This window comes from Helicoverpa armigera, chromosome 28 (assembly GCF_030705265.1).
Source record: "Helicoverpa armigera isolate CAAS_96S chromosome 28, ASM3070526v1, whole genome shotgun sequence".
Classification (NCBI taxonomy): Eukaryota; Metazoa; Arthropoda; class Insecta; order Lepidoptera; family Noctuidae; genus Helicoverpa; species Helicoverpa armigera.
This window is the reverse complement of record NC_087147.1, coordinates 169083-195724: the sequence shown is the minus strand read 5'-3', so window position 1 is coordinate 195724 and position 26642 is coordinate 169083. Positions and strand designations below refer to the sequence as shown.

General features: G+C 34.4%; 1 protein-coding gene and 1 long non-coding RNA gene across 2 annotated transcripts; one reads left to right on the top strand and one right to left on the bottom strand.

The window, feature by feature from the left end:
- The first annotated feature begins 464 nt into the window (after window positions 1–464).
- On the top strand, window positions 465–2096 carry LOC126054737 (uncharacterized). The gene is made up of 2 exons (XR_010277932.1): window positions 465–1072; window positions 1181–2096. It is a non-coding gene; the product is annotated as an uncharacterized LOC126054737 (long non-coding RNA).
- An 89-nt stretch (window positions 2097–2185) lies between these two features.
- LOC126054312 (uncharacterized) lies at window positions 2186–3709 on the bottom strand. Its single transcript, XM_049839408.2, has 3 exons — window positions 2988–3709; window positions 2783–2914; window positions 2186–2524 (listed from the first exon to the last, which is right to left on the bottom strand). The coding sequence occupies exons 1-3, from the start codon at window positions 3109–3111 to the stop codon at window positions 2226–2228; spliced, it is 555 nt and encodes a 184-aa protein (XP_049695365.2). The 5' UTR covers window positions 3112–3709; the 3' UTR covers window positions 2186–2225.
- Between the last annotated feature and the right edge of the window lie 22933 nt (window positions 3710–26642).

Below are 26642 nucleotides of genomic sequence, written 5' to 3'. Positions count from 1 at the left end.
CATCTACCGTACTACTAGGACTTACTGGCTTCTGACTTCCCGTAACGACTGCCAAGGAAAAAGCTACACAGATGATGATAAATATAGATAGGTACCTACGTAAACTTAATCTCACTGACCGATCAATCTTAGGTATTTTTTAAATATTATTTTCTACCGGCTATAAAAAGGTACGAAATCCTTTTGTTTATTAAATCCTTTAGGCTTGTTTAGCTATAAATCATGTCGGATAAAATGCGTTGGCTACTGTTAACCTTTAGAGTACCCGTAGTATATTGCAGACTAAACAGTCGGCCAACAGTTGTCCCGAAGAATACAAAAAACCTTGATTTCAATCAAAGTTGTCAGTCGGTCTGATACCGGCTAAATACCTGATCTTTGTAATGTGCGTACTACCATTCATCTTCGATTTTAGAGCATAAACAAACTATCGGCCGACTAAAAGTTTGCAGTGTGAGTACTTTTAGGGCCGATTTTTCAATTGTCAGATAAACAAACAGATAGGGTATATTCGAGAGATAGCGAAGTTGATGAATTTTTCAATGGTCGAGTAAGACCTATTGGACGAATAAATCCTTATCTGAGGAATTAATTTATTTGCCGCCTTGACCGCCAGGTAAGTACTATTCGATTGATAATTTGACGCAGATGACGTTTTAGTTTGAAGTTATTTCTTGCGCTATTAACAATTTATCAATTTATTATGGATATTTTCGATAATATTGATGACTTGGCTATCGAAGAAGAGACTTTAATAAATGAATATATAAATCCACCCGAAAGAAAAGAAAGAATAATCCGCCCAAGGCCTGAAAGTTATTTCTTGCGCTATTAACAATTTATTATGGATATTTTCGATAATATTGATGACTTGGCTATCGAAGAAGAGACTATAATAAATGAATATATAAATCCACCCGAAAGAAAAGAAAGAATAACTAATCCGCCCAAGGCCTGATCACTTTAGGATTTGGGATTCAAAAGAATTTCATCGCAGATTCAGACTTCGGAAAGAGTCGGTGCAATATTTACTTTCCCTAATTGAAAATAAAATCAAGCACCAAACAGAAAGGTACGTAAGCGGTAAGCTGTTATATCGCACTTTCCGTGATGTAAGATAGTGCTTACCTATGTATGTACTTACAATATCAGTTAAAATAAGGGCTTTTATTTGTTTCAGAAATCAGTGTATTTCACCCATGTTGCAGTTATTAATTGCACTGCGATTTTATGCCACTGGAAGTTTTTACATAACTGTTGGTGATTTTGGTGGTATTCATAGTTCCACTATGTGCCGTATTATTAAAAAAGTTACTGAAGCTATAGCATCTTTAAGAACAATATTCATAAACTTGCCAAGAAGTGACGAAGACATCAGAAGCACTCAACTAGAATTTTATAAAATAGCCAGATTCCTAGAGTAGTATCGGCTATAGATGGCACCCATATTAGGATTCAGTCGCCTGGTGGTAACACTGCAGAAGAATTCAGGAATAGAAAAGGATTCTTTTCGTTTAATGTTCAAGCAATGTGTTCAGCAGACTTGATGTTTCAAGATATAGTTGCACGTTGGCCTGGCTCTACCCATGATTGCATGATATTTGCCAATTCACATGTGAAATACCACTTTGAGAATGGTGAATTTGGCAATGGAATTATACTTGGAGATAGTGGTTATGAACTAACTAATTACCTACTCACTCCTTTTCAAAATCCAGACACACCAACTAAGACTTTATATAATGAATCACAAATTCGAACACGGAATGTTATTGAAAGGTGCTTTGGAGTTTGGAAAAGACGGTTTCCAGTCCTAAGTATAGGATTAAGGTGTAGGCTGCCGCTTGCACAAGATGTGATTGTAGCCTGTGCTGTACTACACAACTTGGCAAGATCAAAAAATGAGGAGGAACCTCCAGTGGACCCAGAATTGCATATTCCACCACAGCCTATATTTCCACCCGCTATAGCCGATTTTACTGGTGATGAAAGGTGCCATACTAGGAACTTAATCTTAATAAATTATTTTCATGCCTTACCTACTGAATAATCTAGGGCAGCCAAGCTCAATTTTTCAACAGTTTTACTACATATAATCTTTATATTCATTCAATAGAAATTTATGTTTATCATATGTGCAATTTCTTTTTCAATTAATGTTACATAATAAAACATTGGTATTTTATTAAAGTCAAGTTTTATTTTTCAAAATAATGAACAAAAATCTAAGTCATGGTATTTGGAACTGCTCCACAATTACACCCATTTTGTTTTAATTGTAATGAGTGTAATTCTTCTTTTCTTCTCTCATCATTAGCTAAATGCAACATTTTCAGTTTATGCTCCTCCTCCATAAACTGGTGCTCAAGTTTGGCAGTCTTCATTTGGAGCTGTACTAGCTCCAGTCGAGCTTCGCTTAATTTGTCTAGTTTGGCGGTGACACTAGCTTTGGAGACATTTGGTTTTAATACATTGGACACCCTTGATTTTAAAGCCTTTGGGTGCCATTTGTCCCAATTATTTTCTGAAAGTAATACAACAACAATTACATACAATACATTACATGAAAGTATACCTACATTTAGTATGGGCTTATGGGCTAATTAAACATAACATGTTTCATTTGTTTGGTTTATTATTAGATATCAAAACACAATCTGTAGTACCCTACTATAATCTTACAACCTGCCTGCAAGCATAAATTATAAATTATGGCCTCATAGAATGCTCCTTAAAATAAAATAACTGAATTTAAGAACATCTGACTTTTATAGACATATACCTTTTTGATTGTCCTCAACAATTTCCCCGATGGCCAAATCAACTACTGGATGGGGTTGGAATGAATTTTCTGGTATTTCTTCTATTTCAAAAATAATATTACTATCTTCAACTTCTTCCAGAGGAGTAGATTCTGAAAAATATTATTACATGTGAGCTTTTGCACTTTAAATAGTAACTGGTAACAAAAACATGCCAATACTTACTTGAAATAGTGTCACTGTCGTGACGTGGCTCAAGTCCTGTTATGTTCGAGCAGATGCTAAGCACCTTTTCATCGATTTCACTGAATTCTGGAGCTTTTGAAGGCCCTCCTCCAGTTTTGTACATCTCTTGCCTTTGCAGAGAAGATTTCTTTGTGTTTTTTTATACCCTCGTATTTCAATTTGAGGGTCTTCCACGATCGGGCATTTGTGGACACTCCACAGGAGTTAAAATTCTCTTCTATTTGCCTCCAGGCTGCCTCCTTATCCTTATTAGTAACGGCATCAGTTTTTTTATTTTCAACAATATTTTTAAATTTTGCCACTAAATTAATTAGGAGCTGAATTTCAGCAGAATCAAAATTGGCTGAGCGCTCTCGTTTTTTGTTTTCCATTATTTTACTTTATGTTTTTCACAAAATCAAAAACAACTCAAACTGAACTGGCTATTTTTAACCTAAAAATTATAGACGGATAATTTGACAGGATAGAAAAAAGTCTGTCTCTGTCTAATGCATTGCTTAGCGATATATTTGTTTCACTTCTCAAAAGCTTAAAATGCTAGAGTTGAAATATTGGATCAAAACGTTATTCATGCAATAAATTACTAATGAAAAATCGACGAGCATCTATTCGTCTGTATAAACAGTCCAATAACGTTATTCCTTAGAATAGTTATTAGGCATTTTATCTGATGATTGAAAAATCGGCCCTTAATGTAATAGATTGATGCCAAAGGCGTAGGCGTACTTTGTAATAAAGTATACCGTTAAAAGTATACAGTTACATAGGTAGTTATTCTTATGTCAGTTTGTGTGAGTAATGTCAGTAATAGTTTTAAATACGGCCATATTTACAATAGAAGCTTAATTTGATTGAACGATCTGTGGAACATTTTTTTGTTTATAACATTAGGTAAGGTTAGTGAACTACAATGAAAATTTCTACAATATTAATGAAGAGATTGCTATGTATGTATCAAAGTGACTCATAAACGAATGCGTCGATTTTAATGCTGAGCCTTATATTACCTACATAAAGTGCCTCTTTCCCTTATTTACAAAGGAAGTTTATTGTTTTTACTCAGCATTTAGATCAAACTTAACCTTCTGTAATCCACGCTCATAGTGAGTTTTCCTCGCTACAATTGAATACTATACACACACAGTGTGTGCAGTCGGAAAGGGTTGCAGGGAATTGCAGCGGGTTGCAGTGTTTGAGTTAATTACGTCATATCTATCTACTGCTGCTTTTGTTTTTAAACAATACGGAATTACGTGGTTTTAAACTATTCTAATATTATAAAACTGAAGAGTTGGTTTGTTTACCGAAATGCGCTAATCTCAGGAACTACTGGTCCGATTTGTAAAATTCTTTCAGTGTTAAATAACCCATTTATTGAGAAAAGCTATAGATAGACTAGCTATATAAGGATGACTGCGTGAAACCGCTCTAGCGGAAGCTAGTTTTCTTTTACAAAGATTATGATAAAGTTTCATGTATTTAACGTATCAGCATAAAACCCAGTAGAGGTATATACTCATTGTTTTAAACCTCCCCATGAACTCGTATGAAAGGTAGACATAACTCAAGAAGGGTACACATCGTTGCCAATAAACCGACCCATCTGATTTACGAACACAACGGGTGAAGGTGGCTGTTGTGCTCCGTTTTTATTGCACGGCCGAGATTGAGCTGTCTGGAAACTATACTAGGATAGATTTAGATGGTAGTTTCACTTGTTTTTGAGGTGAGAGCAACCTCTTTTCTCAGATTTTAGGTGAAAGAAATACAGTCTATTCTTCTTCTTCTTTCGTGTCGATGACATGTCTCATAGTGAAACTACACTTTGTCATAATATACCATCAATGAAAAACATACATAAAGCATAACTTATTATTTACTAGCTGTTTCTTGCATAAAATAACGATATGTGATTCTGACTAACAAGCTATAATGTTTCGTAATATGTTTTGTAGTTTTAGCATGATAGAGTAACAAACGAACACATACGAATGTTTTTAATATTTTAATAGCGAGTAAACCAGAAGGCAGTAAGGCATTTCGCGTTTATATCTCAATTCAAACGATAGAAGTAAACACTAAGTTCCGAGGACTACAAAAATAATGATTTCCTCTAAATAATAGCACAAACATTAAGACACATTTTTACCCAGTTCGTTACTGAAATAACAAGCATCCCACGCGAGCACGTTTAATATTTCCAAGTGTATTGTGGGCGTCTTACTCACAGTTCGTGGGTATTTTTAACCTATAGGCTTTCAAATTAATACGGTATTGTTAAAAGCTTGACCTTTCGGACACTCATTTTCGATGTGTTTTTGAAAATGTCAATAATTTGTAGGTTTATTTGTAAATGTGATGTTGGCTCTATCTAGATATTTATGACCGACAATGATTGTTAAAGCGTTAAAATAAATTATAGGACAGTACCTTTAGCTTAAAATGTGAGCAGTATTTTGGTAATATAGTAGTACTCGGGCGGCAGACTACGGCTTTCCAACATTGAAAGAATTTTTCTAATCAAAATGGTTCAGTAGTTTCGAAGCCTTCACTAACAAATAAACAAACCAAAATATGTTTCCTGTTTACTGTATTAGGGTAGCTCTTTATCACATTTCGTTTGTATTTAGGAAGTTGTCTGCACAGCTAATAAACTAATTTCAAGAATTCTTTAACGCAATTCTAAGGGAGAACCAAACAATAAAATCTTTATCCAGCATACCGGAATTGCTCGTAAAACTTCAATCTAATTAGCTCGCTACCCTTATTTTAATCTTTATGGCATCTTCGGAATTGCATCCCCCATTGAAGGGGGATCTATTCCCCCATTTATAATCTGTGGTATATTTACTGTGACGTCATCATGGGGTAGTCTTTGGTGCAGATAATTACTGTTTCCTACCCTTCCAAATGTGTTAATTGTTGTATTGAAAGATGTCTGTTTTAATAGTATAAAGCTGAAGAGTTTGTTTGTATGAAAATCTCAGAAATTACTGATACTATTAAAATATATATTTTAGAGAAAGATAACCCATTTATAGAGGAAAGCTAGACAGTATATGGAAATTATGTATTGAAAAACAGTGTGCTGTGTTGCTGAGTATCACTTGTAAAATCAATGTTCTTATGTGTTGTAACTTGAGTAAATTCTTACTGAAACTGATTAACACATCTGCAATAGTTTAACTACACAATGATTCATTGTACTTGTATGGTCGTTCCAACTTAGAACAAGCAAATAACTTATTTGTCAAGTGATTCAGAGCTATGTATGACATATAGTACTTGTGCTAATATTATGCGTAAACACACAGTACTTACTAAATAATTATACCTTACGAATATGTTGAAATTGTGGTTCTAAAAGCTTTGCAAATTAGAAAAACATTTTTTTGATGCCTGACATAGGTACAGATATATATTCAAAGTACCTGTTTATTTATTTAAATGAAAGAACATTACTCTAATTAAAAAGAACAGAGAAATAATAATACAGTTACCAGTATTTACCTTTTTCTGCTACTGAAAAAAAGCAGTCTATTTCAGTACCCAGCTTTCACCGCAGCAAACATCTCCATCCGTTCAGCAGTTTAAGTCTGATAACGGAAAAAACAAATAAGCAATCAAACTATGTAATACATGTCAAAAATTCAATTCAATTCAATGTATTTATTTGTGAGTACGGTTAAGGGGCAAGGCAATTTAAGAGTAAGGATACGAATTCTAAGTACCTACCTATGATACGGTGGCCACAGAATACAAAAATAAGGATATTGAAAGCTCCTCATTAGTTTACTTACAACAACAAATTCCCGTGTGAACTAGTATCGTTACTAATGAAGACAGCTCTTAATTACCAGCTGCTTCAAACATACTAGCTAGTAATTCACACTTCATTGTTACTGAACAATGTTTTAGAAACATTTTTGTAGTATTGCATACCTTTGGTAGATGGGTTTCATGAAATGTATGAAACTGTAGGAATATTAGAGCCTTTATCTGACTATTCTTTTCCTAATTGTGTAGGGGTCGGCTTAAAGTCACACCAGATACATCTGAGCATTGGTGTGCCACATGGAACGACTGCCTATCTGACCTCCTCAACCTCAACCAAGACTGGGACTTGGGAGTATCATTGGATGCATCTCTTAAAGTGACTTGACTATCACTCTTTTTTCTTTTCCCCGTGCAGGGCATAGGTGTCTTCTTAAAAAGAGAAGGAATGAGCGCTAATCGCTACCCTTGCTGCTTGCTCAAGGCGGATGATGAATTTAGAAAGTATGTCATATGAAAAAAATTAAACATAGACATAATTTGTATTTTTAAACTAGATGAGACAACCCTTTCTTCTGACTATTTCGACAAGAAGTTAGTAGTTACAGCCTATTTATCGTCCCACTGCTGGGCACAGGCCTCCTCTCACATGGAGAAGGATTGAGCATTAATCACCACGCTTGCTCAATGCGGGTTGGTGATTTCAGACTATATAGTCCAGGTTTCCTCAAGATGTTTTCCTTCACCTTTTTATCAGCCATTGGTGTCTAAGATATACTTAGAAAGTGCATACAAACTTAGAAAAGTTGCATTGGTACTTGCCTGACCTGGATTCGAACCCGCGCCCTCATACTCGAGAGGTTGGTGGTTTCGACAAGAAACCTCTTTAAAATTAATACTTAATTTTCCTTCAAAAAACATAGCGAATGAACCTCAGGCTATATTTAGCTTAATAAAGAACACAATAAGAATAAACACAGACATACATAACAGCAATTAGTAGTGACGTCATAGGATGTACAACCGCTCCCTCAGTGACGACGCCCATTGTACGTCTATTGTGTCGCCAGTGAACTTGTGTGCGCTACTGTACTCTGTGAGTCTTTGTGTTCACATGAAATAACGGCAACGTATAATGTCATAACGAGATAGAGGATCCTAATTTTGAACTGTCGCTATTTTGGTTTGTTTTATAAATAACTTGCTACAATGCCTATTGGACACAAAAATTATACTAGAGATTATCTTTACTGGTATTATAAACTAGCTGTGGCGATATTTCGATCACCCGGCTAAAAGTATCAGATAGCCTTCCTGGTTAAATGGGCTATCTAACGCTGAAATATGTTTTCAAAGTCTTCAGCTTCATAATAATAGTTATGAATGAGAAAGTAACTCTGTCTATCGGGCTAGCACTACTTAACCGATTTGAATAAAAGACAGACAGAGAGTCCATTGGTGCTTTAAAACCGATATTAGGTAAGATTTTCTGGCTCTTAACTATCCGTGTGCAGGGACCACCAATTTTAAGTGCTTACCAAAACATATTGGAACTGTAATAATTTAGCCATGAGCACCCCATCAAAGCTCAATATAAAAAGGGTTATTCTATCGTTCCGAGTCCCTGAAATTCAGCATTACCATGTTCCAAGGTACCGTTAAAAAAGATGGTCTCTCACCAAAAGTTCTCACGTTTATCGAGATTCAATAGTCTACGTGAAGAAGCATATGGGCCCTTATGCGTAAGATGCAGGGAGGAACGAAAAAATAGCGGAGTAGCCGTAAGGAAGGTAGGTCAGGCACCTTCTTGTAGGTCAGAGTAACGTACGGTAGACATGATCAGTTACTAGAACTAACGAGGTATTCGGTTTCCTTGTATAATCGAAACCAATCTGTCAAGGACTGGTCTTGATTGATTGGCGATTTTATTTTGAAAATAATGGCCGGGTTTCATAGAAGGCGTGTAAGGGCGTCCCCGGAAAGCATTTTGTCGCGCTACTTTCTTAAGAGATTTTGCGTTATGACATATCCGCTAGTCATTTTGTTCTCCATGGTAGAGCGGTACGGAAGAATTGTTATTGCTAGGAACTTATTTAAGATAATAGCGTAGTAAAATGAAACGATTATCAGATTAGGGAACAGAATACGATAGTGATAGTCTAGTGGATTACAGCGAAGTTTTTTGGGATAACCATTTAACTACATAGTTTTAACCAGGATTGCTATCCAAAATATTTAGTATTCAGTTGCATCCCATACTATAAATCAATTTTGCAAAAAAAACGAACAAACGTGCTATCATATTTCACGATCGTAAATCATAGCTTAACAATTAGTTCCCCTATTATTTGTAGTATATTATGTATGTACTATATTAGTATATGTGCTTATTATAATTAGCTCAATGAATCTCGTCTGCTATCGACACGCAGATAATTAAGCGCTCCAAGCGATAAATTCAAATTATTTAGCTAGCTAGCCTAGTGAACATTAAGCTAAGTAATTTAGTTCTAGTTTTCATTTTCATTCTAGTTTTGTAAATGACGTGTCACTGTCCTATTATAATTGCAATTTAACTAATATTAGGTTAATACAAACTGAATGAGTGGGTTTTGTTTGCATAGGTAGTTTATTCATTAATTTGTTTTTATTTAGTATCGTATTATTGTATTGTCAGCAAAACTACAGATAGCTGCGTATTTTCATGACGCTACAATCTATGGGAGATGGTTAAATTAATTACCTTAGATTCCATTACATAGTTGGTTACATACTGGTGTTGATTTGAACAATCCAATGACCAATGAATTGAAGAAATGTAGCTAATGATTGTGAATTCTATCTCCATATTATGAAATGTTCAGCATCGGAACAATATTTCACCTTACCTAATAAATAAGCAGTATCATTTTCAGTAGTTACCGTCCATAATATAACGTGAAACTATATTGCTATATTGCCGTGTTACTCTGTTGCTCTGTTGCTCGCACAAAGGAATATTAAAAGCATAAATTCACGGCTTTTTTCCAATTTTTGGATATCGCTATCACTTTGGGCCGCTAAAATGTTGCATTGTACTTTTTGTGCGAGTATTTTTTTATTGAATTTTAAAAGGCATGTTATAAATAACTGAAAAACGTTGAAAAAAAGGTTGGCTTTCAAAAAAATTTATTGCTTACGTAATATGTTAATAAAATAGAGGTTATGCCCTGAACGGTTTCCTATTTTGTGCATTTAATTACTTTTCAAAATTATTATAAATATTTATGTAAGTTATATTAAACTGAGGGTCTCTTTTAATACCAAAGAACAAATTCTATTTGATGACCTAAAATGTATAAAACACGCAACAAATAATAACATTTATTTTGTCGACTGTCGCAAAGTAAACCATTAAAAAATAATTTTCCAATTATGTTCAGTAATTGGCACCACAGTTACACCACAATACGTTGTAAAACAGAAGTCTAAGTACAGATACTTTTTTTGTGGATTAAATCTAAAATATATAAAAAATACCTACAAACTACATTATACTAAAATACAATAAATCAGTCTTTTGTAACATTCCGTACCAATTTTTTTTTCTGGTTTTGTAGTTTTCAAAAGTCTGTTCCTTTTCTTTTGTTGGATAATTACAAAACTGAACAGAGCTAAAATTCGCTGTAAAAAATCTCGGACACACAGTTTCTTGAAAATAGTATCTACATACCTACTCTAGTTACTGTAATAAGACGCTGAATGTAAACATAAGCATAGATCTTCTGACATATTTGCTATATCAAAGAATATAATAATAACTACCATAGTATGCACTGGCATGCTGCCCAGTTTTTCCCGAACCCGCACAGATACTTGTGTCGAGTCGTGGCGAGTCGGGCAAGTTTCCTCATTGTCACGCTAAAGGGTTGCTATCGCTATTCAGTTCATTTGGGGCGCTTAAATGCTGTTTACGTTATTGAGAACGGAATGTATGTCTAGTCGGCCGTGGGTAACATAGTTTTTCACCTCAGTTCGCTGTCTATTTGTATAAGGGCATGTTTAAATGCTGTTTACGTTATTGAGGAAAAATTACGGAATGTACTCGTCTGTAAGTAGTACGGCCGTGGGTAACATAAGTAGGGAACAACATAAGATGACACGATTCACCAAATTCAAATATTGAAAATAGCTTTCTTCTTCTTTTCTTCCGCATCCGCAAAAAATTGCTTATAAATATATTATTCTGATATATGTATAATAAGCTATATTATAGTCGAAAATGTGTCGATATGCAGAACATGTACAGGCTTTTTGTGAATTGGTTTTGTTTTGAATATTTAATATTTATGTATAATAATATTCACAGGTGGACGACAGCAAATTTTTGCTTATTTTCTTTTATGAAGTAATATTCGTCTCTGTCCGTTATTTGCTTTCCTATCTGTTTAATCTGTTTTTCTTAGCTATATTAATAATGTCACGAGAATCCGTTCAGGCTTTTGTGGGTTTTGTGTAAGTATTATATTACTCGCAAACTTTAAAAGATTTGCTAATCTCAGTAATAGAGACTTGACAAAAGTGACTAACAGTCTAGAGACCTGGAAGTGACAATAAAAAAAATCGCGAATTCCGCTTAAACAAGAGTATTAACACTTTTTTTCTATAGCCAAGTACATATATTACGATAGGAGTCCTGTACCCAAGCTGACGATGAATTATTTTCCAAACTTCGCAAAGTTTGTGTTATAACTTAGAACTGGTTTTGTCCTTGAGATGAATCCGATAGCACGTGTGGACCAAGGAGGCTGTGATAAATGACGACAGACAGACAGAGACGAGGGTACTCCTGTGGTCACAGACTGATTATGTTAGATATCTTAATATGGAAAACTAAAGCCTACTAAAACGGTTAGTACTTTAAATCCCGGATTCAATCGTTAATACGATAGTTGATTATAGTTTATCTGACAGATAAGTATCTCATTTACTAACGGAGACTTTATCAGTAACCGATGAAACCGGCCATTATCATATAGGATCATATCATGTAGGATTTTCCCACTTTTCTGATAAGAATAATAGCTGTATGTAGCTTTTGTTTGTGAAGAGCGGAAAACAATTGTAAAACGATTTGAAACTGTCATAAAAGAAGTTACAACATATTGAGTCATTTCCTCGTGACTCATTTACATTATATTTTACTATGTTTGACCACGGCCGTACATAGTAAAAATTACTACGAGCATCCTTCTCAGATTATTAATTTTTTCTTTATGTTTTATTTAACTAATAATTTATCACTTATTCACCATATTAAAACAATTATCCTGCTACGATGCAAAGCGTCATCTTATCGGCCGCGCTCACGCACCGCTGCGGCGTCAACTGCACGCGGCTGTAACGTTAGGCTCCCTGTGCACGGTCACTGTTGCACACGACTGTTTTAGTTGGGAGATTTCATTTCATTTGGGATGGTATAACAATTTCGTAAACGTATAGAAATGTTAATACAAAATATTATATAATATACCTCCTTGAAAAAACTGCTACTCAGCTGCATCTGGTTAGACTGGAAGCCGATCCTAACATGATTAGAAAAAGCCTCGGAGGATGATGATGATAATATATCTATTTGACTAGGAGTTTTCCCCGCAGCACTACGGGTGCAGTTGCACCCGTATCCCGTGGGAAATACTGCCCTTACGGGGATAAAATATAGTCTATGTTACTCGGGAAAAGTGAAAGAATTTTTCAAATTGGTATTGTTGTTTTGGAGCCTTTAGGGTACAAACAAAGAAAAAAATATTGGTCTTTATAATATTAGTAGCACACAAATTGATGCCTCAGTTTAATAACTACGTTACCACATACGGACTCACATAGTGAAGAAACTTACAATACCCCGCTTTTTTCAGGGGTTAATGCCTCAAAACAAAAAATATACGACTTTTAAGTTTTTTGCCACACAATTTACAACAGTTAAAATAACAACAAATACTTTAATTTATTGCTCAATAGATTGGAATTTCAGAAGCCTTAAATAAAAACTGAAAGAAAAACAACGCTAAACAGCCATTCTAATAATATACAAATACTTAGCTGTGACCTATTTAGCTGACCGACTTCTTAAACTTTCAACGGGAGCCGAGTTTTTACACAATTATGTTTTAAGAAAGGATTCGTGAAACAAATTGTATAATTTGTACAACCTATATTTTAGCTTTTTTGAAAAATAAGGGGTCGATAATTTCGAGAAAGTTTTGGTGGATACGGTTGTGTTTCAACTAGATGATTTTTTTATATTTTAATTTAAAGCCTTATGAGTTAATTTTAAACAAAATGTGTGATCTATTTTAAGTCTTGGGTTTCTTTTTGAAATCGACAGATATAAATTTTGACCTGAAAATAGTTATAGGTAGATACTCAAGCCAGCACGTAGTTCTCTTGAGACACGACTAAGACCGCGTGAAATTGGAAATAAATGGATTTAAATATTTATTGGTTGGAAATGTCAAATTCTTGTATATTATACGCTGGCTAAACTGTAATATATGTATATGCATATGTTTTACCTAAAAATGAAATTAAGTTACCGAAGTTAAATTAAAGTTAAGTGCCAGTGAGTAATTGAAAAAAGGTAAAATTACGGCTATCAAAGACTGAAACATCGAAGAGTATCCGAATTAACACAATTATCTGTCTCTTCGAGAAAAGTAGAGCACTTCGTTAGCGAAGTCATTATTTTCAATTCAGATGGAAAGTTTGAGGCTTTTGGGCAAATTTTTGGTTGTCAACAAAATAATTGTCAAAATTTCCAAGAATAACATAACAAACACGTAATGATTACAGTGAATTTGTAGTTGTCTATACTCCTACTAATCTACAGCAACATAAAAAAGATGAAATATGTTTATTATGTTGCTGTAGATCAGTGTTATAGGCTATTATGGTTTATAGGCTCTGCTCTGCTACTGAACTGATTTTAAAATTCTTTCACAGTTGGAAAGCTATACTCTTCCCGAGTAACATAGAAACCACTGCAAAAACGGCTAGTTATTACATTATTTATCTCAAATGTGTAAACAGATCCTTAAATAAAATCCAAACAAAACCATCCAACATTCACATTAACTTTGTTGTAACATGTGAAACTCAAAACTGTTGGTTCGTGAACCCCGGCTTAACTCCGCCATCGGTGAGCAGTCATCAGGCCAGTTTAACCATCCAGCCACGGAGTAAGGAAACCAGCGGAGATGCCATAGTGCAGGTAGGTCAGGCGCCTTCTTGTAGCTCAAATTCGTGCGGTAGGCATGACCAAAACTATCAGTTACGAGTGAACTAGCGAGTCGTTCGGGTTCTTTGAGTGATCTATCAAGGATTTTTGGTATTACAAAAATGGTAGCGTCCAAAGAAGACGTGTAAGGGCGAAGACAGTAACGTTCCTCGTCCCACGCATTTTGGCGAGCTACTTTCTTATGAGATTTTCCGTTATGGCACCTCCACTAGTCATTTATTTCTCCATGCCGATGCATCCAACTTTATGCCCACGTAAAACTGTTCGCAGCAGTTAACTCTCTATGGTTTTAGAAAGCTCGCATTAAAAACTTTTTGGTAACGGTTTTTTTTAGTTTTCAGTAACGTTTTCATTTGAGTGGACAGTTTTACGGGTGCGTGATTTCAAATTGTGAATGGTTCTGGTCGTAACTGGCTTTTCAATTTTATTTTAATTTTGGCAGTTTATTTCAGGGTTTGTTAGCAAAAATAGGATTTTTTATGACATTTATAGTGAAGCGGAATATCAGTTTTTTAGAGGGTTATGTATTTTTATACCATTTTGATGTTAACCTTCTTATATGTTAGTAGTTATTAATTAAAATAACTAAAAACCCGATTTAACTAGTATGTTATCTTATCCACACTTACATTCATTATAGTCTCCAGGCCGCGGAACAATTTTTTTTACATTTGTGAGACTTTTTTACTTTGTTTGTGTGTTATTATATTCATGAAATGACAATGTATGCCCATATATGTACAACAACTTTACGGTTAGACTATTGAACAAATTAAATAAAAATAAACACAGAAGTATGTATGAAGGAGTAACTCCTGAAAATGACTGAAACGATAAATAACACAATAAACTTGACAAAATCCCCTCTCAAAGCGATCTGTATCGCACGCGAGCATAGACAAGCTCCCTGCTCCGAATTTACTCAGTTTATGGTACAATTTCCATAGATTATAGCTAATTCTGCTTCTCCCCCTCACTAGCGCTAATTAGGGATGGGACAGAGTAACTGTTATTTGATTAAGATTTTAAATGCAAGATTAATGTTGTATTAAAGTGTGGATCGGTAATTTGTTTTAATATTAAGCAGAAGTTATTTTATGTATATTTTTCGCTTTGATGAAAGCCAATTGGTCTGACAGATTCGTGGCTAAAGAAGTAATCCAATATAGCGTTACACAAATATGTATACTTACGGGACGAAGAGAACTTATCACCGTAACCACTTTCTTATTCTTTGTCTACGTAGAGTAAATAGCCTTGCGTACGTACATGGCAAAAACATGTTTTAATTTTTCCAGAATTCTGGTCAGTCGTTATCCCTTTCTCAAAATAAATATGATCTTTGAATTCTCTGCTGATGACTACCAAGAACCCTGGGGAAATAAATTCATATGGTTCACATTTTTACCGACTTCCCAAGAACAATGTTTTTCGAAGTTAATTTAAGTAGTTTTTTTTTCGTACACTCATTGGGTAGTCAGACTGACCCTCTCGTTTCCCATCCCTAGCTCAAGTAGAGTCATACAGCTGCCAAGTGAAGTTGGCATCTGTTCAATGTTGCATCTCTTTCTCTCGCACGGATTTATTGCACCTCGTCTTTTTATTCGCCAATTACTATCTTTTCGGAAAAAAACTGTGTACTAGCCTGTAGGATAATGAGTCGTCTGGGAACGTACCATAGTGAAAACGTAGGTTTAATTGTAATTATAAGTAGTAGAATTTTGCAATGTAAGCGATGTTCGCTACATTGTTCAACTTCTGAAAGATAATCAATAAAAAAAACACTTTAACTTAACAACGTGTGTACAACACTTTTCTTTGCGATTTACATTTAGTTACCTAAGATAATAAAAACATGGGTGCAAATATCAGCTGTTTAAAACATCTGTATAAAACCTCTTAATTATTTGTAGGTCGATTTAAAGGAATAAATTATAATCATTAGTCATCGGCCTTTTTTACTGTTCACTGAAGAGGAAGATACTCTTCATCAAAAACTAGAAGTATATTCTAGGATGCATTTCGACCATACAAACAAAGAACTGTCGCTAGAACAAGACTAGTGGATCCCTAACAGATTACTTGTAAGTATGGTTATAAGATACAGAGCATTCTTTGTATATATAATTTGATAGTGAGGAATGGAATGAGCATCATAAAATACATTACATTACATATTTATTAAAACCTTTCAGGAATGTTTCAAAAATACACGCGTATTGTTTTGTGTTTCAAATTATTAATTTGTAATTCCGATTATGTCCTTCATTTATTACTGCAATTAGTGTCAAAACGTGGTATTTATTTGAACAACAAGTAACCATTGAATTTGTATTTCATTCATCACCATACATCATTCAATTGAATCTCAATAATTTTCGACTCATTATATTGCCTACCAATATAGCTCTCATTTCATTCATTCGTAACTAAATAAATTGTCCACCATACATATGTAGCAATATAAACAAGAATTAATTAATTTAAAACTACTGCCGATACAAAGCGAAACATTTAAAAATCAACTGCGGAACTATTGTCACGTACCCACGCTGTTCATTTCAACATATATCTAGAAAAATATTGTAGTGTCAGCCATAGAGACACATAAAGTAAAGAAATAGATTAAAAAGAATTCCCACCTGTGTCATTTATTTGTGTAAAATCCCAATTGTTGCTGAAAACTGATTCTATAACAATAAGTAAAGCTATGTTAATTTCAGGAAAATATTATATTAATTTAAGCAATAAGGTTGTATTGACTTCATAAAAATAATTATTTAATTATTATGTACAGCGTAAAAATAAAAAACGTTAAATAGTACCTATAAAACAGGTGAAGCCACGGGCATTACCTAGTATAAACTATAACAAGAGAACTCCAATTAAAATGGCACAAACGCAAGTACACAAGATCGTGCGTATATTAAACTTTTAATCCGATTCGAACCGGATACAAGCAGTAATACCCGGTTATAGCCGGATCATGGATTCGTTAGCGAATGAACTAACTGGATTGCTGGAGTATTGAAATTTTGATTGCTTTTGCAGAATATTTTGTATTCATTTTGTAGTTTATGTTTTGAAATATTTTATACTGTAGCGATGTATTTTGGGAATATCTTCTCTTGAAATCAAATTGTCAGTTCAGTTTCACAAAAACGCTGTAAAATCCAGAAAAATATAAAACTTGTTTGTGCGAATTCGAATTGCCGCAAATCCAATCCCACCACAGGATTATAGGAAAACATTTCACAACATATCGATATCGAAACCCCGGGAAAATTTGTTAACATAGCTTCCCGGATTGGGCGATCATTTCGCATCACTACTCTCCATTGAGTATTTCATCTGTGTTCCCGGGAAACAGTCGCGCGAGCGGCCGGAATCGTTTAATTGCATTCCATTGTCTGAGCCCAAAGATATCTAGTGATGGGAACGTGAAACGGGAAAATGTTTTTTTAAATGGACGAATGTGGGTGATTTTTAAATTGGATTTTGTTGTTTTTTTGCACTTTAATGGAGAGGATGTCTGGTTGGTTTCGTTTAATTGTTGATTACTGACGTAATGTCGTTTCTCGTTTCTACACTACGGCTTTTATTGGTAGTACATAGGTTCATCTAAATAAGGCACTAACTCTTTATTGCTTTGTGGTCGTTGCTCGTTTAGTATTGAAAAAGTTTATAAACTTAATTTTGAAATAAGCACCAATGACTTTGAAAAGTACGCAGTTCTATCAATTTTGTTCTATTTTCATTAGTTCATCATTATACTCTTCAAACTATGAAACAGTTAAAAGAAACTCGATTTTCCATACTTTTGTAATATCCTTCAAAACTTTTCTAGAAATACGATATTTGTAATGAAGATAAAAAAGTCTTTATGAACTTCATTTGAAAACATAACGTCGTTTACTTTCAATTTTCAAGTTTCAGTTTCTTTGAGAAAATTGAAAAGATTTTACGTGGATACTTACAAGAAAATTACCCTTAGTTTTGTGTTTTTAAGCATCGGTTTGTCTGACAAGTTCAGATAATATTTGTAGTTATGAAAATTATTATCTGAAGACTTTTATTTAAGAAAAAGAAATACAAACATTTGATTTGATAACTTCCTCCTTTTTGGGAAGTCGGTTAAAAAGTTGAAGTAGCTATGTAGCACGTAACTATAAGTAAAACAGATATGAATAGAAACTTAACTAAAACAGAAGTCTTTCCGACTTCGACTCAAACGACTACAAGTTCCCGACTTCCGTGTCCGACTTCCCATCCCTAGTAGAACAATAGGTACCGGGACGATTTGTAGTTCACCCGGCTGAGTTACTACTATCCCGGATAAAAAGATTTGCGATAACGATGCAGATAAGAAGGGGGACAGAGTTATGGGACTTGGGGGAAAGGGGGAAACGGGGGAATTATGGGGGATTTTATGTTGTTGTGGCGTTGAGATAATGTATTGCGAATGAATTTTGTTTTTGAAAGCTCAGTTTTATTTCGTGAGAGAGGGCTTTGGGGTATAGCTTGGGGGGATTTTGGTGATTATTGTAAGATGTATGTGACGAAGTATTGGTGGCAATTGGTTGGCTCAGTTTTAAAAGGTATTGCGGAAATACGAAGAATACTTCTGAATGAGATTATTTATTGAATGAATTCACATAGTTGGTGCGTTCGTAAAACTGCCAATTTAATTAGGTAGCCTTTCTGTCATTGAGCCTACAGCCACTACAGCTCATAATTGCTTTCATTGATAGTCAAATATACATTTAGGTATTTACGACCGAGGACTTTTATGTACCCTAAGAAAATATAATCATAATCATAGAGTTATCTTTGAACGGTACGACATATTTTTTTACTTAATCTTTAAGGTTGTGGTGTGCTGAAAACAGTAAGTTCCCGAGTATGTGAGTTTCATTCCAGGTCAAACATGTATTTATTTTTAAGTTTAAGTATATCTTTTCTAAGATACTACATATTATTTCATAACTACATTTCCTACACTACACCAATATCTATAAGAAGGTTAAGAAAAATATTTGAATGAAACTTTAAAACACAAAAACTTTTAACCTAAGATTTTTCTCCTACCTTAATCAATAGGTACATAAAATAAATGAGTACATACATAGAAGGTTAGAGGTACATAGGGTTGGGCTACAAATAGCGGGCGTCAGTAAGTCGATGCGTCGCACATTAGTGGTGTGCCTGATAAACGGTCCCGGGACGGTGATTTAGCGGGACGCACCGGGACTGATGCCACAGTGTAGGGGATGCAGTAAGATAAGTTGGTATTTTTATGTGTTTTTTTGTTTGTGATTAAATTAAAACGAGCCGATGACTACTGATTATTGCTATTAGTTTTGACAGTCGTTGAGAGTCTCAAGTCTTAAGCTTAAATCATTTTAGTGAATAAAAGAGACTGACAGAAAAAGTAATGGAGACCAAGAAAAATACTGATTGAGAATTTAAAGTCGACAAGATTGTACAAGGTGGTGAAATAAAGCTTTTAATACTGTGGCAACATAAGTATGTAGCTGCTAACTAAATTCATTACAAAAAAAAAGGAAAGTCCTTTTTTTTGGATTTCGGAGAATTATCAAAAAAGAGTGGTAAGGTTTACCATAATAGTAAACTAATCAATACAGTTATAAATAATCCATGCACGAATTGCAATTTAATAGGCGGCGGCACGATATAACCTTTCCAATCAATCGTAAAACAAATTGTTATTATAGCAAGCAAATATAAATTGAGAGAAGAATCGTAAACGCAAAGACCTCGAACAACCGAACCAAGGTGAGTTCTGAACGTCACGCTAAAACATACATACAATATGTAAATGATGGACATACGACAAATATTGTTGCTCCTAGCTATAACTAGGTATTTTTGTAGGTACTCATTTCCATGCCAAATGAATATTTTTACATAAAAACTATTGAATTTATTATCAAACGGGTTTTTGAAGCGAAAATAGTGTATGATGGAGTGTTAAGGTTACGTCATTGTTTGGGAATAGTAAAAAGTTTATCATTAATCGATTGGTTAATTGTTTTTTTTTTATTCCTGCTCACTATAATTAGGTATTTGAAATATCCACTGAACCATCTCATCTACATAGTATTTTTCTAATTAAGTTGGAACCCACTTTCAGTCTAGTCGGACGCAGTTAAGTAGTATTTCACATAGAGTAGCTCTTGGTGATGCTAGTTGTCACACTTGTTGGCTTTGACTAAAATTCGACAAATATATAAAAATGATAGTTGAAACCCACAATATGATGTGGGCACATTACACACATCACACATTTTTATGCTTCTTTAACTATCTTGGAAACGGACTCCAGTTTTTAGAAGGAACATGTTCAATTGTTCACACTAAACATTAGTAACGAATTTATATGACACATTTTTGACCATCATGACACTATGTATGAATGTAGTAACAAATCACACATTGAATGCTAATACAAACACAAACAAGACAATACTTACTACAACTATAAAGAATAACAGCCAATACTCAAGGTGACTCAAACAGGTTTCTGAGTAGCAAGCTTTTATATCTGGGCCAAGGATACGCTAGGAAATTAGTCGCTTTTTAGTTTGGTTAGCATCCGATTGAAAGGTATTCGTGATTTAATGTCGGTAGCTAAACTTAGATAAGAGGTACATAAGATGAGTATGGCTTGTTTTTGTATCAAAGTCATAAGTTTTAATTTTAAATGGGCCCTTACAGGGTTTTATGAAAAGTCAGGCATTAGTATAATACTGTCAATATATGTATAAAATGCATTCCCTTAATTCATTGTCTATATTAAAACTTTCACAGCTAGACACAAATGAAAACAATTCTCGATATTTTAGTATCGATTTATCGGTATGAGCTCTTCACTAAAATTCCAGCATAAACCCAGAGCAAATTTATAATCATCTAGGTACATACAAATCAGTTAATCCACATAATTACGAGTTCCAAAATACTACACGATAAAATAACTTGAATTCATCGAAAACCGCACACATCGACTTTCGATCACGCACACATGCACACTTCGTGTAAGCTCTTCCGTTAATGCGAAAACAAACACAAATACTATGGAATCGGATTAATTAAATAGTATGCGTTTGTGCAGTTTCTGTGCCTGTACCATGGAGAACAAAATTACTAGCAGAGATGTCATAACGTAAAATCTCCTAAGAAAATCACCACAATGCGGGTGTTCGGGGAACGAGGAACGTAACTTTTTTCACCCTTTCACGCCTTCTTTGGACCCTGTCAGTTTTTGTAATATTAAAATCCGTTGACAGATCACTCAAAGAATCCGAATCTCTCATTGGTCATGCCCACCGTACATTTTTGACCTATAAGAAGGCAGCTGACCATTCTTCTGCTCATTCCTTACTCCGTGGTTTTTCAGTATCAGTGTCTGCACTGACCTCAATATTCTGTGAAAATAGGTTTACATGTAAATCCGTAGCGAGTATAATGCTGTATACTTTGCTGTAACGAATGGACGAATTAATCAATGTCTTTTGTCGTTGATAAGATTTAATTTATTGGATGCTGCGTTTATTTTGAATTGTAATTAGTGCTTGTTTGTTGTTAGTATATTTACAAAATGACTATGACAGTAATTTAAGAATCAGTTACTTTCCAGCTAGTAAGCAAATACATACAGGATAAGTTAGCTACTTTACATAGTATTAAATTGTATAATGTAATTAATTCAATTATACATTACATAAATAGTTAACGAGGCATGAAAATTACTTTGAAATGTCTCTAACATTATTAGCTTACCAGTCATTTGTGTTTTTTCTTAAATCCGTTGAATATCTACTCCTCTTATTTAAATCAAGATGCGTTATTTTTGTAAAAAAAACTGAACATTTTTCTACTTATTATCAATCAGTTTTTGTTCGGACTTATCCTACTGTAGTGACGTACACTACACCCAACATCCCGGACTCCCAGTAATTACACGTCTTGCTGACTGGGCCCGAGTAATCACGTGAGCCTCGATACAGTCCTACCCCGGGACACTCCGGGGCCCGCTATCTAACTAATTGACTGCAAACAGGGTCCCATATCTCCTTGATTAAGTTAACCTAGCGAAAATACTGTTTATAGGTACCTTTTCTTTCTTTTCTTGCGACGAAAAATGGGACGAATTTTGTAGTGTTTTGTTTGTGTTGGGCTATAATCCAAGCTGCGGGCTACTATCTAAGAAAAATAAGAAGAGTAAATGTTGAAATTGTTGAAAAACAGATCCCAAACCGCCCACACTTCGCCACTTCCTACGCGGTACTTCTCAAATTTTGGGACGATAAATGCCACCACAAAATTGCCAGTAACTTAATATGTCTAGTGTTTGTTGACGTTTTATATCCATTAAAATACCGGTATATTTTATCCGTCATCAAAAAAGAAGGGTACTAAGCCAGGCTACGGTATGCAAGGCGTTTTTTATTCATCTTTATAACCCACTTCCACAGTTTGAACGAAATAACTTCCCTCGGATGACTGCGCCTAAGACAGAATAAGTTTATTTCCTAACATTACTTTTTACTGCGACCATTAGGAACAAGTGTAGAGCATAAAATATTATCTGAACCTAGGTATTTTATGTTTCGCCTCGAACTTTCTAGCGCACTTTATATTCCCGGGGCCGAAAATCCCGGGCGATATAAAAAGTAATTTTTATCGTAGACAAATTCCCCGCCCTATTATATTCCCGTGCATAGTTTGGGCAATATTTTACGTAACTGGCCCGGGCTATTATTTATAGCTCGCGTTTATTTGAAGGGTTGCACCGGAGTGGATCTCTGGGGAAGTTCGACGGCTGAAGGGTTGCTACTTCAGGTGTTTTTGCTGAAGTTTTCACGAAAAACTTGTGAACATGTCATTTATCTTTCTTATGTAAATGATGAATTGGTGTTTTGTTTATTTGTAGGCCTGTTTCTTTTTGCGCAGGTGTGAAACTCAGCGAAAGGGGTTGAGTTTAATGAATTCAAAAGTTTAAAATGGTTAAGTATGCCATTAATTAAAGACACATAAAATAGAAACACTGATTATGGTGATGAATATAAACTTAAAACATGATTAAAAAGATGAATCTTTTCCAAAACTGAGTATGATACATACAATAGGTAGGTTTGTTCACCTTAAATGATATCATGGTTTCCATAAGCAAACAGTGACATGTCACACCATAGCATACCTACATATATACATACATAGGTATACAAATAATTTTAAATACCTAAGCTATATACTTGTGTATGTATGAGTCATACTATATGAGTCATGGATGAGATTTGTATGATATTACTCACATCATAATACTTATAGATCGTGACAAACAGCAGGACAATAATAATAGTTAATTAAGTAATTATTATAAGCATTATTAATCTACACAGGAGCTTTTTAATACTTACTTTCACCTCATTTACAGCGCTTATAACGGTAATTTTTTCCTTCGAATTTTCCGTGCGGCGCTCGGTTCTTACTGGCATACATATTGATCATTTTGTTCAGCACAGCTGAGTAAACAAAATCTTTAAATACATTCATAACTTTTCCTAATGTTGCTAAAGTCAATGACCCTAGATTCTTGTTACATAATTTGTCAAGATATTCATTATTGGCTATTATTTTCCGAAACGACTTAAGGAATGAAGAAACCTAGTTGATATTTTTTACGCGAAGTCAATAAACACTCTTAGTCATGCAAAACTTTCGAAACCCATACCTCAACCATGAGTCTCTCAAAAACCATGCCAGTTGCATGGTTATTCTCACAATACAGTTACCTACTAGATATCTATGAGTCACTAGTTGAATAGAAACTTATAAGTACCTACATTCCTTTCTAATCCATTTTCCTTTATACGTACTTGATAGCTGATTCACATTTTTGCAAGTACCTTAACGCTCTTGAAATGTACCTAATTATAACTCGGATGAATTAAAACGTTGTAAATAACATTATATTATATAAATGATTTGAATATTTCCATTTCATTCATGTTTCCGGATAATACGTTTACTGCCCTTAAGACTGACAGAGTCACGACCAAAAATCGATGACAGATTTATTAAACAAACAATTTTAAATTAAATGCTATGTAATTAAGTTTGTGTGATAACTTATGCATCGAGAAGTTTAACTTACAACTCACACTAGTCCCTCGGTTAGCGTAACAGCTAATAACTTTAAGCGACATTCATAACCTGTTCGCGAGTAAGTAGTGACTTCATTAAAGGTGTTTGATCTCAGCCCTGATGGACTGGTGGCGCCATCTAGTATGTATTGAATAGTAACTTTGGACATTTTGACTTGTGGTCGATGGTATTCCAGATTAGTTTATCCTTACTTACTACCTACCCAATATTATAAATGAATGCGAAAGAAACTCTGTCTTTCCGTGTGTATATCTATGTGTCGCTCTTTCGCGCCAAAGCTACTGAATCTCATCTTTCCATCCTCTTTGTAGGTACATACTAAACTGATTTCGGTAAATGACGTTTTACATAACAAATAGTCATTGCCTGAGAAAGAACACATACTTTTTACCCCGGGACTTGAGTTTCTACTTAACTCAAATTCTTTTCTAAATTGATAACGTCAACAAAAATTAAAGAATTTATTTACTCAGCTGTATAACTGTGAAAATTATTAACTTAATACTCCCATTAATCATGATTGTTATTCTTACCTCAGCATTTATTCGCTCGAAATTTTAGCAAAGATCAGTTCAAACTTAGGAACCATTACTTTAAAGTCTGACAATAACATTAAAATAGGCTCTAAAACAGTACCATTGAAACTAACTAAGCCTTCAATTGTTTCCATTAATAATCTTATCACAACAATGAAAAGGTAGGTAGGTATTTCAGTACCTACGGCAGCACGGAGACCTCATAAATATAGCTAGATACCATCTTAGAACATTACACAAACACTGCTAGATAGGGAACAAAACCTAGTTTATTATTTATTGTAATAATATTGGGAGCACGTCTAATAGCAGCGGAATAATTAATGTAAATTGCCTATTGATCGCGCGCGAGCAAGCGTACCTGATTACACGTATAGTTGCTGTTATAATTGTGTCAGGCGCTTGCGTTTGTGGCTGATAGTATCGGATTTAGATTTAGAGCATTCAACTGATGGAATATGGCTGTCATTGAACATCTTTTTCAGTCGTTATGGATAGTCAGGAACCAGTTAGTCTGACAACCAAGGGGTATTGGGTAGCTGGGTAACTGCGTTGAGGAGGTCAGATAGGCAGTCGCTTCTTGTGGCACACTGGTACTCAGCCGCATCCGGTTAGACTGGAAGCCAACCCCAACATAGTTGGGAAAATGCTCGGGAGATGATGTACATATGTCTTTACTTCTGCATTTCATAGTCTTATGTGTATGTGTGTGTCAGGTTTATATTTGTTGTTGTCAATGTTGTCGTGCGTGTGGGAAAATGCATATATTAGAGCTTTTCTCTATTTGTTACAGACTTTTTCTATAAAGATTTGGGTTCACAGAGGCTCCAGTTGGTTAACTAGTCTAAGTATTTAGCACTATTTGTTTGTCCTAATGGAAGTTTTAATGAACTGATAGTATGTGTTTATCTTTCATTTATGTATGTATCGAATTTAGTGCGTTATTATAGCTAGTGTAGATATTAGCTTTCTAATTTAATTAATCGCTTGAAATGAGGAAAGGGTCAGTGGGTCAGTTTAGGGGAGGCTTCAAGATAACAGGTCAAATTACTTATATTATACGTGTCTATGCTTATGACTGAAATTATTAAATTAATCCTTCTTATAATGCGGCAAGATGATGTTTATGAAATGTGAAGGTTTTAAATATTAGCTGTTCGTTTTTGATTCAAAAACTATTGAATGGATTGTGATGAAACTTGGTTATGGAACCAATGGCTAAATACTTATAGCTATTATACCTACTTTTATTAATAGTTTAAAAATGTGCCTATCTATCTACTACAAAACTACAACTATCTTACAAAGATCAACAAGATTTTGTGTGGGTGATTTAACTTGTTTACTAACTTGACACAGACAAGATTATGATCCAGATAAAGTTCATTTATTTAGAGTAAGTATTTCATTAGCTATAAAACCTAGAACCTTGTAATTTCGTTAGAAAGGTCCTAAGTTATCTGTACGTATCTTTATTTATATTAATTTTGCTAAAGTAGGGCTAATAGGTCTAGTTATTTGACATAGATAGATTGAGATATATCATAAAAAATTATATAAGTACTTTTATAAAGAAATGAGTCAATTTTGTGACAGAATTAATGTATGTTTGATTTTTGATTAGGTACTTATTTACTTGATTACGAACATACCTAGGTAAACACTGTGCAACATGTGGAAAAGGTCAAAAATATAATCAAAAGTCAAACTGTTATAGCCCCTAAGAAAATTAATTAGCAACCAGTTGTTATTTGCGCGCGCGAGTTACGGTTGTATCAAATGTACGATTCTCAGTGTTCAAGTATGCGAGAAAGCGAATATTACTGTGTGAATATTATGCAATTTTGAACTCACTAT

Excerpts from the sequence above, each read along its gene's own strand:
- LOC126054312 (XM_049839408.2), bottom strand. The coding sequence starts at position 3,111 with ATGTACAAAACTGGAGGAGGGCCTTCAAAAGCTCCAGAATTCAGTGAA. Across the intron at positions 2,915-2,987 it reads CGACAGTGACACTATTTCAA|AATCTACTCCTCTGGAAGAA; the intron begins GTAAGTATTGGC and ends AATATTTTTCAG. Across the intron at positions 2,525-2,782 it reads TGTTGAGGACAATCAAAAAG|AAAATAATTGGGACAAATGG; the intron begins GTATATGTCTAT and ends TATTACTTTCAG.